This window comes from Hyaena hyaena, unplaced genomic scaffold (assembly GCF_003009895.1).
Source record: "Hyaena hyaena isolate Hyena2069 unplaced genomic scaffold, ASM300989v1 scaffold_57, whole genome shotgun sequence".
NCBI classification, from domain to species: domain Eukaryota; kingdom Metazoa; phylum Chordata; class Mammalia; order Carnivora; family Hyaenidae; genus Hyaena; species Hyaena hyaena.
Window position 1 is genome coordinate 1,598,584 of NW_024080690.1, and position 18,249 is coordinate 1,616,832.

Below are 18,249 nucleotides of genomic sequence, written 5' to 3' on the forward strand. Positions count from 1 at the left end.
AGGACCTGTAGAAAATTCTGTGCTTTGGGGCACCTGGCTGGCTCAGTTGGTTAAGCATCCAACTCGTGGTTTCAGCTCAGGTCATGAGATCATGGTTCATGAGTTAGAGCCCCACATTGGGCTCTGTGCTCTCTGTCTCCCTCTCATTGTCCCTCCCCCACTCGAACCCTCCCTCTCTCAAAAATAAACAATTAAAAAAAATAAAATCTTTTTAAAAAAATTCTGTGCTTCAGTTCTGCCTTACAAAAGCCCCTTTCACATTTTTGTTTTTTATAATCAGATCTTAAAATAGGTTAAGCCACTTCCTTCAGGCTAATTTGATTTAGGGATGCTCTTGCTATCTGCTCTCCCTCTGGTAAACTACAGTTTATCGATATTGTTCCTAAAATCTGATGTTACCCATTATTTTTTCTCTCCATCTTCCATTGTAATAGAATTTTAGCCAGGCACAGGTTTAAAGAATACATTTCTCACAGCTAGGTGTGGTCAAGCATCCTGGCAAATAGGATGTAGATGAATGTGCTGTGTAGCTCCTTAAGACAGCTTTCCTTATCGGACAGCTGGACCCAAGAGAACAAAGGAATGAATTACTGGTCTCCATGACAACACAGATGGATCTCAAGGGCTTAATGCTGAGTGATAGAAGCCACTCTTAAAAGGTTACATACTTTGTAATCCTGTTTAGGTGACACTCTGGAAAAGGCAAAACTAGAGCAGTGGTCACAATGGGCTGGAATGGGAGAAATGTTTAATTACAAAGAGGCAGTAAAAGGCAATGTTAGGGGTGATGCACAAACTTACCAGGTTTCTAGGAAACAGAGCTACCCTAACATTATGTGACATCAAGTGGCACACCAGAGCACTCTGGAAGAGGGGACATCCTTGTTAAACTGTTAACTCTCCTGAGTAACAAATGTGCATTGTAATGTAGGTCTCTGGATCAAGCTCTGTCACAAATTTAAGAGGACTGAAATTTCAGACACTGTAGCAGGCCAATGCCAAAAGGCACATCAGGGACAAGCAGCATCCCTCAAGTTAATCTGAAGCAGTTGCATCTATGTAGTTGTGCATAGCTACCAATGAGATATTTTTTTCTAATTTGTCCATCCCTTCACCTTTTTTGGTTCCAGAGCACAGAAGAGAACAGAAGCTCCTGGGCCAGCCACGGTTCCTCCTCTTCTAGGAGGAAGAGGGCTTGCTTGTTGGGCACTTACTGTGCTATCCTGGCCATGGGTGCTGCCCCAAGGGTTAGCAAAAAGTGACACCGCGATTGAAAAAGCAAGATGGGAAAATGGCGGGTTTTACCCTGATTTAATAGGTTGTCCCTGAAACCCTAGATAGGGTCTATAAACCCACTCTCAGTTTTCACAAGTCCCCTCTATGGCTGAGGTCTGCCTCTTGAGAGCCATCGTTTTATTATTTTTTTAAAAATACATTTTCTCATAAGATTTTTCTTTTGGTGTTTTAAAAAAAATTATTTTTTTGTAAAGACATATAGAGAGCAGGGGAGGGGAAGAGAGAGGTCTGCTCCGCACTGAGAGCCCAGAGCAGGAGGTGGGGCTCCAACTCTCAAACAGGGAGATCTTGACCTGAGCTGAAGTCTGAGGCTTAAGGGACTGAGCTCCCAGGTCTCAGCCTACCGTGGGAACTCGGGGATACCCTCCATTCACGTCAGTGACGCACAGAGAAGCTCCCACGAGACTCCAGTAACCCCAGCCCAAGTTCGCTCCGACCTCCAGGGCGCAGGCGCCGCCCTTCCCGCCCCGCGGACCCGCCCCCGACGCAGGATTGATTGATCCCGGCGCGGCGGCCCGTCTGCGCAGGCTCGGGACTGATCTTGGAGGAGGGGCCGGGGAAGGGGTGGGGTTTGCTCTTTGTGGGTTCGGAGACATCGGGGGCGCTGACCTGTGCCGAGCACTGTCCCCCCAGCCCGTGACAGAGTTGGGGGTGTTCCTCCGCCTGCCCCTCTGCGAGGGGCTGTGGGGGCCTGGAGCTAGGAGACCGAGTTGCAGGGCCAGTCCCGTATCCCCGTGAGGCTCTTCGAATCCCTGCTCGCTCAGGGCCGCGGAGGCGCGGTGTCTCCTGGTGGTGTGGTCGTCCCGGCGGGCGTGGGTCTGCGGTGGAACTGGGTTCCAGAGTCTGGTCCCGAGGAGCAAGGCGGCGGAGCGAAGCCAGTGGCCCAAGGCCCGGCTCGTGAGGGGTCTGAGAGCGCGCCTGAACCCCGGGCGGCAGCGCTACACTCCCGGACAGGAGTCTGGGTTTGACTGCCCTGCTCTGGGCCTTGCGGGTCGCCTGGGCGTCACTGCGCGGAGTGGGAATGCCGGATGTCACCTAGCTCGCTCCCTGCTCCCTGAGCCGTAAGGGAGGACCGCAGGGCTGCAGCTGCAGGACAGACATTTGGACCTAGTGAAAGGACGTCGTCGCGTAGCCCCAGCTATGGACTGCACAGCATCAGGTTTGGCTCTCGACGGTGGAGAGGGCCAGAAGCCCTTCTGGGGAGTTAGTAGTGGGCCAAGGAGGAGGACGGCCCTAGGAAGAGGCCGAGCAAGCCACGCAAGGGGCAGAACCTGTAGCCGCCTTCCCTGTGGCATTTCCTAATTCTCCAGGCCCAGGAGTGTGAAGCCTCAGTATCCAGACATCGTGGTAGAGGTGGAGGGAATGGCCGCGGAAGACTTCCCAAAAGCCAGAGGAGAGCGGGGAGGGCTCTTCTGTGTGGGAGGGAGAGGGTAAACCATAAACAACCTGTGAAGGAGTGGCCTTGGCCAGGGATCAGAGGGCAGTGGGGCCGTTTAGAGCCTTGCCACCATTCCTTTATCGCTTAAGTAAGAAGATTCCTCCAGCCTTTCTAGCTCAACTGTGTATAAGATTAGCAGTGTACATGGGCGATACTTCCTGTGGTCACCTCTTCACTAGTGTTGGGGACAAGGCAGTCCAGGTGACCCATGAGTTTTTAAGCCATTTCTTTCTCTATTTAGGATCTCCTGTCCTTAACTAAGAGGGCATTTTAACTTTTTATTCTTCAATGCACATGTTCAAGGTCACACTATTGGCCAATGGCAGAACTGGGCCAAATCTCTGGGACTACTACCCCCTCTGTATTCCTTTATGCTTTGTGTTGTGTAGTCTATAGCACAGGAATCATCTGAAACTCTTTAGAAATGCAGACTGTCAGGCTCTACCCCACATCCACGGAATCAGAGTCAGTTTAACAAGATCCTTCGGAGTCCCTACACATATTAAAGTTTGAAGTGTGCTGAACTATGCTATACTATGCTGCCTGCCACTTCCATGCTTTTGTTGTTGTTAGCTATGATCACTTCGCTGGCATGGTTGTGGCTAGTTTTTTGTTGTTTTCAGGCTTTAAAAATAGTATGACATAAAACCCTGTTATAGTGGGATTTGAAAAGTATGCTTGCAGAAACCTATGCTTGGGAACTTCTCAGGAAGAACTGACCTTTGCGCTGGGTTCCCAAGGATGAGGGGAAAGGTGTAACTTCTTTCCCTTAAAGTGTATATCCCTCTAGGCCTTGCCCTGGACCTTGTTTTGTATTCTTAACCTTATTCCATAGGCTATAAAGTTCCTTGAAAGTCTTCTCCATGTTTATATTTTTAAAAGACCTAGTAGAGGACCTATATATTAGATGCCCAGGAAGGAACTCTCTAGTGCAGTGGCTGGAATTTGGTGAGACTTAAGTTACCTGAAGCCTGCTGTGGCCTTTGGACAAGAGAGACGGGTGAGGGCTTGTGCAATTCTGTCTCCTATAGGGTAGCTGGAGGCTGCCCCTCAGCTCCCTTTGACCCAGCTCTGTCCCTAGAACCAGAGGTGACACAGTGATTCTTCAGGGATCTCCAGTTTGGGGAGCCTGGGAGCTGCAGAGGGTTAGCCTTCCTTATGGCTCCTTTTACCTTCCTAGTTCTCCCTTCTCAGGACCCTGCTCTTTCTCCAGAGAGATACCCAGGAGAAAAGGGAACAGCCAGTTTATTCCTGAAAGCCAGGCCCCAGGTGAGTTGGGGTTCTCTTCATTATTCCTCAAATGATTGAACTGTGATGTATTTGCCTCCTTTTCTCTGGAGCCTCTTTGTTTGCCGAAGGGAACTGACCCCAGTTCCTGCTCTGCAGGTGGCTGAACCCATCAAGGTGGATGCTGGCCTCCCTGTTCCTTTCTAGGGCCCTCTCCTCACTGTTCAGTATGTACTCACACAGATCCTTTGGTTTATTTCTGTCATGAGCACTGCAGTGAGACCAAGTGATGTGAGAGAGCCCTGGTCTTGAAGGGGTGTCACTACCACAGAAGGGGGAGGGCTCTGGTGCCCAGGCTGCAGCCCCAGTCACAGTAGGGTTGTGCATGGTCTGAGGACAGATGGAGGTGGCACAGAGAGGCCTTTCCATCAAGGTTTAGTAAAAGGAGAATCAGCCTGTGCTGGCGAGGGTGGGGAGGGCTCGTGGAGAAAAGGGGACAAGGACGTTCTGAAGGTATGGACAGGTGGGGAGGCCGTTCGAGGCTATGTTCAGATGTTATCTTCCTGGAATAGTGAGAAGACAGACTTAACTTACCTCCTGGCTGGAACACTCACCTAACTTCTCTATGCATTGGGTTTGCCAGCTGTGAAATGAGGATGGTAATCCTGTCAATGATACTGGTGAAAATAGTAATAGCCGTTATGTGCTGAGAACCAAATATGTATCAGGAACTGTTCTATACAATTTACTTACACTCACTCATTTCATCTTTCAAACATTCTTATTTTGAAGAATGGCAACGGAGGCACAGACAGGTAACTGAGAAAAGCAAGAGAGATAAAGTAACTTGTTCATGGTTGTCTAGTGTGTAAGGAAGACATCGTCGTTTCAGATCCAGGTTGCCTGGCTCTAAGATCTTCACCACTCAATAATGCAACTACCTCCTATCATTGCTGGAGTCTTCTGGCAAATGGTACTTTCTAGTCAGCTTCAGTTGTGACAGGGGTAAACAGAGTAATGGTGACTGACTCTAGAATTGGGTTCAGGTTTGGCTGTAATAGCCGGATGTGGAGAGAGAATCAAGTGGAAGGCTGTGGATGCCAGGCTGCATCGTTTCCTAGCATCTAAGATGGTAGTTTGTGTATTGTAGCTTAATGATGGACATTTGTATTTAATTTTCTAGCTGGTGGGGGAAACCCCCACCAGTAGAGGATTTTCACAGATAACTAGTAGAATAATAAATAGAGTTTAAACCTCTTTGGCCTTAATGTACACCATTTAGAGGTATATCAGAGCTTAATCTAGGTAGTTGTAGCAACAATGGCCTGTAGATCTCAATGGCTCATAGTAACAAAGGTGCAATTCTTTATGTTATATATGACTAGTAGGCCAGGTCTGACTGCTCTACACTCTCTTTGCTGTGAGATTCATGTGGAAAGATCAACTCTGCTCTAGGCTATGTTGTTATCCTAGGATAACAGGGCAGGGAAACGTGCAGTGTCAGAACCAGGGAATTGGTTCTTCTGGTTTCTGCCTACAACTCATTGGCTGAAGCAAGCCATGTCGCCAAGCCTAATATCAGTGAGGTTGGAAGTATTAATAAGCCTTCCATAGTGAGGGGCGCCAGGGGAAGGGCAGTGAATATTTTGAACAAATAATTAATCTGCCACTGTCTGTTTTCTTACTCATAAATATTCACTCCTTCCTCCACACACAATCTTGCCCTAAGAGAGATAACCCAAAACCTCTATTTAGTTATCTAGTAGGAGCATCAAGATCAAAGTCCTGGATGGTGTGATGGCCTCAACATCAGGTCTGGATGTTCCTCCTCCAGATCTGGAGACCTTTGAACCTATGTAAAAGGACACATTGCCTGAATCCATATATCCAACATACAATGGAATAATGCAGAGAGGATAACCACAATTAAGAGTCAGAAAGGGGAATCCTGGGAGGAGCCCAGCAGTCTCAGGTCTGCAGCAGCTCTGAAATTCCACTGGACAGACTCAGTGAGAAACACTGGCCTTGGGGCTGGAAGTATTTTGGTTTCGCCCTGGTTCTGCTTACCTGGGTGGAGCTCGTCAGGCCAGTGTTCTCCTTAGCACTTGACTCTGCCCCCAGGTTCCTTTTGCAGTATCCTCCTTGGTCATATATGAAATGATATTGGAGAATAAACTCGGTTGAGGGCTAAGCGACTTTTTCATCCTACCTGAGTAAGTTGATGGCCCAAGGATTTTTTCAAGTCATGAACATTCAGTGTAACTCTTGAAAATGTAATAGCTTTTTTTGTATTTGTTTTCTGTCACTTCCATGTGTCAGGAATTTTACCCACAGTTCTTTTTTTGTGGAACTTTTGGGGTTTTCTTGAGAAAGCCATTCTTTGAGTCACTAAGCACTTCAGCTGCCCTGAAAGGATTTACTGGGAGCCAACTGAAATTATGCGGAGATTTAAATAAAAGGTTTGACCACCACACTTGAGTTTTGGTCCTTCTATTAGGTTGAGTGTTAATCATTCCTTTGTCATGCAAAAGCCTTATCTATATTGTCTTTGACCAGCCAGGAACAAGAATTAGTTAAATCTCCAGCTCTGTAAGTCTAGAATGTCTGGATACTTTCTTTGGCCTTTCATTTTTATTTTACAAACTGGCCAACTCTTGAGCTCATTTCTTTTTCTCATTTGAAAATATCTTTTCAAAGATATTTTGTCATTCCAGGCTCTTCTCATAACACCACAAATTCATTTTTACATTGTTCATCTTTCTAGTTACTGCAGACAGTTCACCACCAACTTACATGGGTTGCCAAAGCATCAATGTTTCTTTACTTCCTGGCCCTGAGCCACAGTCACATATTTTAGGCTTTTTGTGATGGCAGAACCCTATCTTAAGTACTAGTTTTTTTTTTATGAGTCAGTTTAGGCTAGTTAGGCTATAATAAGAACAGCAGAACCTCAAAGACTTCTACCATCAAAGGTTTGTTTTTTGCCTGCATTACATGTTTCACATTCTATTTGTGAAAGCAGATTATTGGACTCCACCTAGGTCAATGGGACAGGAAATTCAATCCTGTAGGGAGAGCTAGTGAATATTTTGAACAACTAATATAATCTATCACAAGGGATTATTAGAGGTGAGTTTTCCATATCTGATTATTTTGGACTGACTTTTATGTTAATGTAAAATTTTTACTTTGACTTATTCTATGGAATCAATATCTAAATGGGATTTGACTTCTAAACATATTTTGGGAAAAGTAGCAAGAGTTTATACTGCATTTATCTGCATTTTAGTTCATGGTAAATGGATTATTGTACATAATAATAAGTAATAATAATAATTGTAAGTCATATGGGAGGTGATCTAATTGCTGTTATAGAGGGTGACAGGATGCTTCTGGTTGGGACCCACAGACTGTCCCTTGTTGGGGACCTGGGATCCAGGATCTCACTGTCAATTTTGCACATTCAGGAATTGAATGAGTAGGAATTGAAAAGTGATTAGGCTTTGGGGGAGAGTGGTAATCAAACTCATTAAAGACTTAATGATTCATTATAAGGCTACTTGGTACACTATCGCTGAACTGTGTGCTGGCCTGGGGTGGGCATAAGTTATTATAAATCCCAAATTATTTGATTTGGACTTAGTAAAAATTGTCATTAAAATCTTAAGTCACAAGTTTCAAAAATAGTTAGAAGACTGTTGATACTAGTGCATTTGAGAATGCAAAGCATATAGCCTGTTACTTCTAGTTGATTCTAATTAAGTGGCAACTAAATTGAGAGTAAAATCTATAGAAAATGAAGGAAATGGATTACATTTGTCTCCCTTCCTAAGCAGAATGTCTCTGTAGAGCTGATTCTCTTGGGACCCTGATTATATCTAAGCAGTGTGACAAAAGTATTGACAAAGTAGGCACTTAGTACTTCCAGGTAGTAAGGAAGATACATTTCCTGAAGCAGCTTGACATATTTTTGACATGACAAAACCCCACACTGGGCATTGGGATAGCTAGGAACTCTTGGAATCCCTTCTGCATCCTAAGGCTCTACTCAGACACCCATCCATTCTTCTCCCTGGGGCTGAGAGTATGCTCCCTAAGGTTACAGGAGTGTCTTCTGTGTTTCAGAATCTGATGACATTCAAGGATGTGGCTGTGGAATTCACCCAGTGGGAATGGGGGCAGCTGGATCCTGCTCAGAAGGACCTGTACAGGGAAGTGATGCTGGAGAACTTCAAGAACTTGGCCTCTCTGGGTGAGCTCAGCTCCTCCAAAGCCTAAAGCCTGCTTGTCAGGCCTGCCATCTTTATTTCATTGTTGTTTAAAAGCTTAGGGTTTCTAGGCCTGTTGGCTGAGTTTTGCCCTGGGGTTCTGGAATCAGACATTTACATTTTCTTTGGGGTCCTCATTCTTCATTCCTAGGAAAAGTCTTACTCCCTATGAAACTGTAATAAGAAATTTCACGATTCTGCTCCTGATATTTTACTATGCCTATTCTTTGTAGGCTCTCCACACCTACAGTATTTCTCCTCCAGAAAGACCTAGGGCTAAAGCCTCGGCCTCCAACATACGCAATCATGATCCTTTTCTTTCTCTACCATCAGGGCTTCCAGTATCTAAACCATATGTGATCTGCCAGTTGGAGGAAGGGGAAGAGCCCTGTGTGGTAGAGGGAGTAATCTCAACAGGTGAGTTAGTGAGACCTAAGTAGCATCACACATAAGGGCCAGCCCTAGGTAGGAAATTGCCCTGAAACCTTGGTTAGGGGGCTATCCTCTGAGAGGAGGAGGCTACTTGTCAGAAACCCTGCACCCACTATAGCATTTTGAAAAAAATTTTTAATGTTTATTTGAGAGAGAGAGAGAGACAGAGTGCAAAAGGGGAGGGGCAGAGAGAGACGGAGACACAGAATCTGAGGCTCCAGGCTCTGAGCTGTCAGCACAGAGCCCAACGTGGGGCTTGAATTCATGAGCTATGAGATCATGACCTGAGCTGAAGTTGGACAGTTAACTGACTGAGCCACCCAGGCGCCCCATCAGTATTTTGAATACTACTGGGCTTTTGTAATGATCTCTGGTGTCAGAAAAAGAGATGTTCATTTTCTTCTCTAGCTTTTAAGCTTCCTTTGGTACCCATCTCTGCCTGCCCCTTCTGAATTCTTAGTGCTACTTGGCATCACTAGACGTCACATGATAACTGTTGGATGGACTCTAAGGGTCAGCAGTTGTAATGGCCAGACTATCTTATATCAGCAGGGTTAAGAGAGTTACTAAGAGATCAGACAGAACATTTGAGTGGCCTAGAAATTAAGGGGTTACAGGCAAGGGCAGATGGATGATGTCAAGAAGATCAAGGTGAAGACACTTCAAGCTTGATTAAACTAAGCTTCAACAGAGGTGGTTCCAGAAACAAAGACTACTCCTTGCCATCTGTTGATGTCACGTCTTTGAGACCATGTATTCCTAGGTGATTTAAGAGTACCTGACAGGCCTCACCTCTTGGAGCAGAATTCTGGACTCAGAGCTCTTCTCCTTGCCTGTGTAGCCCAAGCACTCTGGAGGAAGGTGACAGTCTGCCAGTGTCCATCTCTGAGGCAGAATCATAGCCCTGGGTCAGAGTTAAAGCTCAGGAAAGAAGTGCTCAAATCCCAAGAGCACAGGCTGGGGCTCAGAGGAGCCTAGAATAGAGGACAGAGGGGGAAGTTGCTGATCTCTGCTATATTAGTCTTTTCTTCATCTTTTTTTTAAAAGTTTATTTATTTTGAGAGAGAGAGCAAGCGAGCGAGTATGGATGCATGCATGTGTGCAAGTTGGGGAGGGGCAGAGACAGAGAGAGAGAGGGGAGAGAGAATCCCAAGAAGGTTCCCTGCTGTCATAGCACAGAGCCCGATGTGGGGCTTGATCTCATGAACCATGAGATCACAACCTGAGCCAAAATCAAGAGTTGTATACTTACCCTACTGAGCCACCCAAGGAGCCCCTTTCTTGTTCTTTTCCAAATGAGAGCAAGGGTCTGACATCTGGATCTAGTCTCAGAATAAATATCTGTCGGTTTACAGTGCTCTACAAATATGGCTCTGTTTCAGAATCTCTCAGGGAGTTTGTTTAAACATCCAGATTTCCAGAGGTCACACAGACCCACTGAGTCAGAATCTCGCCTCTGGGAGCACTAGCATCACTAGTCATTTACCTCTTCAGACACTTTATTATTATTTTACTAGTTTCCTATTGTTGCTGAAACAAATTACCACAAACTTAGAGACTTTAAACAACACAAGTTTATTAATTACTAGTTCACAGGTCAGAAGTCTGGCATGGGTTTTACACAAGATGTCAGCAGAGGTGTTCCTTTCTGGAGTGGCTAGGGTAGAATCTGTTTCTGTTATTTGAGTTGTTGGCATAACCAGCTTCTTGCAGTTGTGAAACTGAAGTCCTTGTTTTCTTGCTGGCTGTAAACTGAGGAATGTTTACAGCTTCTAAAGGCTGCTACATTCCTTGGCTCTTGGTCCCCTTTCTCCACCTTCAAAGCCAGAAATGGTGGGCTGAGTCCCTCTCACCACATCTCTCTGACCGACCCAGCCAGGAGATGTTCTCTCATTTCAAGGATGTAGGTGATTAGATTGGGCCCATCTGAATAATTCAGGATAATCTCCCCATCTAAAGGTCTGGGCCCTTAATCACATCTGCAAAGTGCCTTTTGCTATGTAAGGCATTTTTTTTTTTTTTTACTTGTGCTGTGTAAGGCGCATATTTACAAGTTCTTGGGATTAGGGCATGGATGTCTTCAAGGGAGAATTATTCTGCCTATCACAATTATGTACAGTAATATAATACTGAGGTACTAAGGGGACCTTGCGAGGGCATCTTCCTACCCTCTTCTCATCTTTACAATCTTTGGACTACCTTGTATACTGTAATCCAAACACTATTTTTTCAGATTTTTCCTAATCTCCATTTACCTGCTTATCACTTATTCTTGATAACTCCAAAACCTCAGACATACACCATTCTTGAAAGAAACTGTACACATCTCAGGTATTGTTGTTGTTGGTATTTTGAGGTGAAAGAATTCACCTGAGGCAGAACAAAGGAGATAGAAATTTATTGAATACACTGCAAGGAAACAGTGGGCAGGACAGCAAAGGACAGGCTGTCGGCCTCAGATATTATTTTAAAGCTTCATTATCTTATATCCATTATAGGGCTTTACTTCCTCTTGGCCCATGGAACAGTTAATAAAAGAATGTCTTTTTTTTCCCCCATCCAGACTGGGAGAAAAGGCCTAAAGCCAAGGAATCAGTACAATATCAGGAAATTTCCAAAGAGGAATTATTCCAGATAGCATCAGTAGAAAAACATATCAGAGATGAACTCTGCTTCTGCAAAGTGAAAGGAACCTGTGGTTGTGATAACCAGTTAGAGCTACCTCCAAAAAACCAGGAGAGACATCTGAAAGAAATATCAATCACTCACAAATCTACTACCACCCTTAGGATAGATCACGAATGGAGTGAATTTGGGAGAAGTTTAGACTTAAGATCTGTCCTTCTTGACCAACACAATGTTCCCATAGGAGAAGCATCCTATAAATCTGACACAGAATTCAGACAGACTTCAGGAAGAAATAACTCCCAGAGAAGCCATCCAGGGAAGAAACCTTGTAAATGTAATGAATGTGGGAAGTCTTTCCATTTCCAGTCAGAACTTAGGCGCCATCAGAGATGTCACACTGGAGAAAAGCCCTATGAATGCAGTGAATGTGGGAGAGCCTTTGGTCATATTTCATCCCTTATTAAACATCAGAGGACTCATACTGGAGAAAAGCCCTATGAATGTAGCGAGTGTGGGAGAGCCTTCAGCCAGAGTTCATCTCTTGTTCTACATTATAGATTTCATACTGGAGAGAAACCCTACAAATGTAATGAATGTGGGAGAGCCTTTGCTCATACTGCATCCCTTATTAAACATCAGAAAAGTCATGCTGGAAAAAAAGCTGTATGAATTCAGGGAACACAGGAAGGCTTTGAGCTGGAGTTCACACATGGCTCACATTACACACATCGGAGAGAGCTCCTATAAGTTTAACGTATGTGCGAAGACTTGGTTGGAAGACATCTTATTTAACATCAGACATGCTAAAGAGAAGCTCCATCAATGTCAAGAGAGAAGGCGGGCTTTGAGTCACACCTTGCCCCTTATCAAACAGCAGAGAATCCATACTAGTGAGAAACCAAGTACGTGTAATGGATTCGGAAAAGTTTATGTCAGAGGATACACATTATTCAATATCAGACAGTTTCTACTGGCAAGAAACCTTATCAATGCAATGAATATGGCACAGCTTTCTGTCACATATTGTTCAACCAATCAATCAACCAGTAAGTAAATGATTATCAGATAACTCATACTGGAGAGCAACTACAAGTGTGGTAAAAGCCATCTGTAATACTTCTTCCTTTACTAAGCACCAAGAACACATATAAAAGGGAAGCCCCATGAAAGCAGTAAATGTGGAAAGGCCTATCAGAGCTCATTTCTTAAAGAGAATCAGAGATTTCATTCTTGAGAAAAACACTATGGAAATGGTGAATGTGGGAGTGCCTTTAGCCAAACCTCTTTCCTTTATAAACATCAGTGAACTCACCCTACTAGTTAGAAACCCTGGGAATATAATGGACTTGGAAGAACCTTTGACAGATTTTCCACTCATTTTGTACATCAGAGAATGTGGTGAAACTAGGAAAACCCACTAGTTCAGGCCTCAACATACATTAAAGCTTCACTCCATAGAGAAACCTGGGAAGTTAATGGACGTGGGGAAAGTTCCTTTCAGGCTTGAGATTCACAAACAAGCGCCGAAAGGAATCTGAGAAATCACCTAGTCTAGGGATTTCCTACCTGGTAGGGGCTCTTTATAACTGCAGTGTGCTTTGCCTCCCCATTCCCTCGCTGATGCGGGAGGGGGTGTGACTGTGTGGGCGGGGAGAATGGAGGCTGAGCAAGGTGGAGAGCCACCAGTGATTTAGCCCCACCATATTTTAGAGCTAAGGAAACTGAGCTTCTGGAAGTGCCATGCCCTGGGCTGGGCCTCTTTCCTTCTGGGTCACAGCTGTGGTTTTTGAGATTGAGAGACGGAAGGTCTTCCTGTACAACGACCCCCCCCCCCCCACCATGCACTCACTACATGTTACCTTTCTCCAAGAGGCAGTGGAGTGGCATTTTTAAAGTTTGAGCAAAAAGCAATTTTTGTTAGATCATTATGCTACTAGATTTGGAATTTTCAAAATTAAATAAAAAAATTTTAAACATTAAAATCATTAAAATATGGGTATTGTATAAAAAAAAAAATCAAAACTTGAAAAACATTATTCCAAGGGAGAGTAGCCAGGTGCCAAAACCCATGTGTTGTATAGTTCCTTTTATAGTAAATGTCCAGAAATGGCAAATCTTCAGAGGCAAAGCAGATTAGTGATTTCCTGGTGCTGGGAGAGGTAACTGGAAGTGAATGCACATGTTACAAGGAATCTTACTGGAGTGATGCAAGTGTCCTAAAACTGGACTATGGTGATGGTTGAACAATTTGGTAAATTTACTAAAAATCATTGAATTGTGCACAGAAAATGGGTGAAATTTATGGTATGTAAATTACACATCAATAAACTTGTTTTTTAAAAAAAATCAAATATACAAATATACCAACTGTTGCTGAACTACTTTTCCTATCTTGTCTCTTACTTCAAGCCATCCCTGTGTCCTGATTTTCTGTAATAGTTACCCCGAAGCGTATTGGGTCTCAAGTTCATATCACGTTACCTCTGAAATTTATATGGAGAAACCAGGAGCAGGAGCTGGCATAGCCCACAATAGTCTTGACTAAAAGATTAGCTTATACTAAAGACAGTCCTTCACCCATTTTAAGTTCAGATGAAGAAGCTGAGCCCAGACATCAGGGAATCAGTTCAAAGTGGGTCCATGCAGACACGTAGGATCTAGGGGTCCAGCAGGTCGGCTAAGACAGAGGGGTGCAGGCAGACAGGATTAAACAGGAGGTGTCTGGACTGCTGAGATCAGAATGCTAGTTTAGGAACCTAGAAATCATGGAAATTTCTTCCCAAAGAGCCAAGTTGCACAGGAGAGAAAGAGCAAATTTATTACATTAGTGATAGCTTAGTTTGCTCTATGTTTTCTTCTAATGCCCTTCTCTAACCCCAACCTAAGTCACTTTATATATCTGGACACCTGTGACTTTACAGGTGGTCTTTGCTTAACGTCTGTCCTTCTTGTGTATCTTTGCCATGTTAACCATTATCCGCATGCACCCACTGCCCCATCTGAAAACCTTGCGAAGAGGGCATTTAGTGCCAGACTAATTTGGCAGTAAATGCCCTTGTCACTCTGCCTTAACCTCCTGCTGCTCCTGACAGAACGGCTAGTACAGACAACCTAGTTTGCTTGCCACACCTCCGACCTGCCTCCACACTCCCCTGCCTGTTCCCCCAGGCTGGAATGCCCTCTTCACTTATCCAAAGCCTAATAATCAGTCATAACCCTGTTCAAACACCACCCTCCTCAGGGGAGAATTCTCTTGAACATGGATGTGAAGTCCTAGCTTACTGATTTGCAATTGTAAAAGCATCTGTGTTTGGTTAAGGTTTTAAAAAATGAAAGGTGTCTTGTCTTAGGATAGTTCTTATTACTGTTTTCATCTATTTAAATCACTTGTTGTTTATCAGTTTGCCACTTTCTTGTCTCCTGAACCAGATTATCTATCAGTTGCTTCAGGTAATTTCTCATACTTCCTCTCAGGGATGAGCAGACGGTAGGTGCTTACTAACCATGTGTTAATTTGAAAAACTTGTATTACCCACGTTCTCTCGCTGCTTTGGACTTTAAAAAAATATTTTACTGTTCAGATATATGACATTAAAATTTTTGTTTATCTTAAATGATCTCTACACCCAATGTGGGGCTTGAACTCATGATCCTGAGATTAAGAGTTGCATGCTCTCCTGACTGAGTCAGCCGGATGCCCCTGACTTCACTTTTGTACTAGATGAAAAACTCCTTCTAGAAAACTACCAATTAAATATTTTCTTAGAAAAATACAATGTTGCTTCCTGTAATTATTTTTCAAATTCAAGTATAGAATGGCATTGTTCCATCTTTTGGAGGTGGGTTGGTATGTATGTACATAAAAACTCATTGCTATTTTATTTTGTAGCACTACAATGACTTAACACACCAACTACCCGGATTTAGGCCAGACTTCACAGATTAAACATACAGTACTCCACAAGACTGTTCTCACTTCAGCCATAAGTTTGGGGGTCCCTAGGCTACTGTCCCCCTTTTTTTTTTAATGTTTTATTTATTTCTGAGAGAGAGAGAAAGAGAGAGACAGTCAGTGTGAGCAGTGGAGGGTCAGAGAGAGAGGGAGACACAGAATCTAAAGCAGGCTCCAGGCTCTGAGCTAGCTGTCAGCATAGAGCCTGATGCAGGGCTCGAACCCATGAACCGTGAGATCATGACTTGAGCTGAAGTCGGATGCTTAACTGACTGAGCCACCCAGGTGCCCCTAAATTTTTTATGTTGTATTTATTTTTGAGAGCAAGAGAGAATACGAGTGGGGGAGGGGCAGAGAGAAGGGGAGACACAATCTGAAGCAGGCTCCAGGCTCTGAGCTGTCAGCAGAAAGCCCAATGGAGGGCTCAAATTCAGACTGTGAGATCATGACCTGAGCTGAAGTTGGACACTTAACTCACTGAGCCACCTAGGCACCCCTCTAGGCTACTCTTCTGACCAGCTGGCTACAAATTTGGGAGTTTCCACTACTTCTTTAGGTTTCATAATTCTCTAGAGCAAATCTCAGGACTCTGGAAAGGGCTATATTATAACTTTATTATAGCAAAAAGAAACAAGTCAAAATCAGTCCAAGGAAGAGGCACATTGATTGAGGTCCAGGAGCATCTCGAATGTGAGGCTTTCATCCTCCCCAAGAGCACATTACCTGCTGGCTTATGGATGTGTAACTATGCAGGGTACTGCCAGCCAGGGAAGCTCACCTGACGTTCACTGTCCGAAGTTTTCACTGGGCTTTCATTAGGTTGTCATGGTTGGGTGACCACACAGTTAGTTGATTTCAATCTCCAGTGCCCCTTCCCTCTGAGGTCAGGCTGTTACCACAAGGCTCAAAGTCCTAATCCTCTAACCACAAGGTTGATCTTTCTGACTAGGTCAGCCCTCATCCTGAATCATCTAATTAGCATAAACTAGGAGTAACCGGGTCACCTCATTAGCATAAACTATCAGAGGTGGTCTCAAGACCCACTATGAATAACAAAGACACGCATCAGGAAATTCCAAGGATTGAGGGGTTACCTCCCAGGAACCAAGGACAAAGACCAATCAAGTTCTTTATCACACAAGCACATGACACAAGCACACACATTCAAGTCAATGTGAAAATGCTTCTTCAATTTTTTTTCCCTTTCGTGGTAAGTGTACTCTTTAATCCCCATCACCTATTTCCCCCATCTCCCCCTCTAGGAAAATATGAGATCATGACCTGAGCCACCCAAGTGTCCCTGTTTTTAATTTTTTAAAGGAACTTCAATACTGTTTTCCAGTGTCTGTAATGTTATTTGGGGTCTGGGAACAAATGGTCAAGAAAGAATTCTTGAGATGTTTTCAGTGCAAAAAGATGGTTTTACAAAGCAAAGGGACAGGACCTCTGGGCAGAAAGAGCTGCACTGCGATTGTGAGGATTTTTAGTAATGAACCTTTTCTCTTCTTCAGTTCCCAAGGACTCTCCCTCGGAATGCCTTTTAACCCACTGGAAACAATTCAAACTGCAAAATTTAAGAAAGGACTCCTCCTACAGTGCCTGGGTGGTTCAGCTGGTTAAGCATCCCACTCTTGGTTTCAGCTCAAATGATGATTTCACAATTTGGGAGTTCAAGCCCACATCAGGCTCTGCACTGACAGTGTGGATCCTGCTTGGGATTCTCTCTCTTTCCCTCTCTCAATCTCTCTCTCTGGAAGAAGAAAAAGCAAGGACTCATCTCCTGTAATGCTGCATGGCCTCAGTATGACCTATCAGTTAGATCTCTACTGCAGGAAATAAGGCAAATGGATGGAGGTAACCTATGTCCAGAACTTCATGGCTCTAAATCAGGACCCGGGCCTAAAGACCTCTTGCAGAATGTGTCTGGCCACTTAGCCAGGCCAATAAACTCCCTCCTGATATATTGGCTAATCTTCTAAATAGGCCTTCTCCTAAACCCAGGTTGCTGGAGGAAACACAGGCCATTCCTAACTAAGGGGCTGGTAACTCTCTTACTGTTCCCTCTTCTTAATAGATGTGGGGGCTTCTTCTCATTCATTTCCTGGGTTAATGGTGAAAATTAGAGCCAACTGAGGTATGTTGGGATGGGAACTTTAAGGAATATTCCTAGGCAGCTGCTGAAACTACTTTTGTTTTGGGAAAGTACCCTGTCTTCCCCAGCCCAACATGGACTGCATATTTCCACTTTGGTGGAAAAAAATCAATATTGTATCTGCTCATCTGGCTGAGCTGATGAAGTTTAGACCCAGGAACCCTCTTTCTCTAACTTCTTTTTTTTTCTTTTTTATTTATTTCTAGGAGAGAGAGAGAGAGAGACAGCATGAGCAGGGGAGGGTCAGAGAGAGAGGGAGTCACAGACTGAAACAGGCTCCAGGCTCTGAGCTGGCAGTCAGCACAGAGCCCGACGCGGGGCTCGAACCCACGAACCGCGAGATCATGACCTAAGCGAAAGTCGGACGCTTAACCGACTAAGCCACCCAGGCGCCCCCCTCTTTCTCTAACTTCTGGTAGTACTTTGCTTCTGTCTCCCACCACTCCTGTTTCTGCACCGCCTTAGGTGTGTGGCCCACATAACTGGTTCCTATACCATCTTCCGTGCCTCCGGCACCATTGGCTCCTCCTCCTCTCTTTGCTGTCAGGGAGCGAAGAGCACCCCCTCAGACTTAACACTGCCCCCTTTAGATATCCCCCCTGGTACCCCAGGCAAAACAAACAAACCAAAAAACCCCAAAAGTGCTGACAATCGGTAACAAATTTTAAGTGAACCCAAGTGGAACATAATTCAATATTTAAACTAATTGAAACTTTTATTCTACCAAGGATTACTGAAGGCTGAATAAGCTCCTGTTTTCTCTGTTGCAATTTGTTAGCAAAAAGATGACTTAAAATGATGGCTGGGGCACCTGGGTGGTCAGTAAGTGTCTGAGTCTTGATTTTGGCTCAGGTCA

At 44.4% G+C, this 18,249-nt stretch overlaps 1 protein-coding gene across 1 annotated transcript; it reads left to right on the forward strand.

The window, feature by feature from the left end:
• The first annotated feature begins 1,868 nt into the window (after positions 1-1,868).
• ZNF514 (zinc finger protein 514) lies at positions 1,869-14,873 on the forward strand. Its single transcript, XM_039231787.1, has 5 exons — positions 1,869-2,455; positions 3,915-4,003; positions 8,087-8,213; positions 8,563-8,646; positions 11,225-14,873. The coding sequence occupies exons 1-5, from the start codon at positions 2,437-2,439 to the stop codon at positions 11,956-11,958; spliced, it is 1,053 nt and encodes a 350-aa protein (XP_039087718.1). The 5' UTR covers positions 1,869-2,436; the 3' UTR covers positions 11,959-14,873.
• Positions 14,874-18,249: the final 3,376 nt, after the last annotated feature.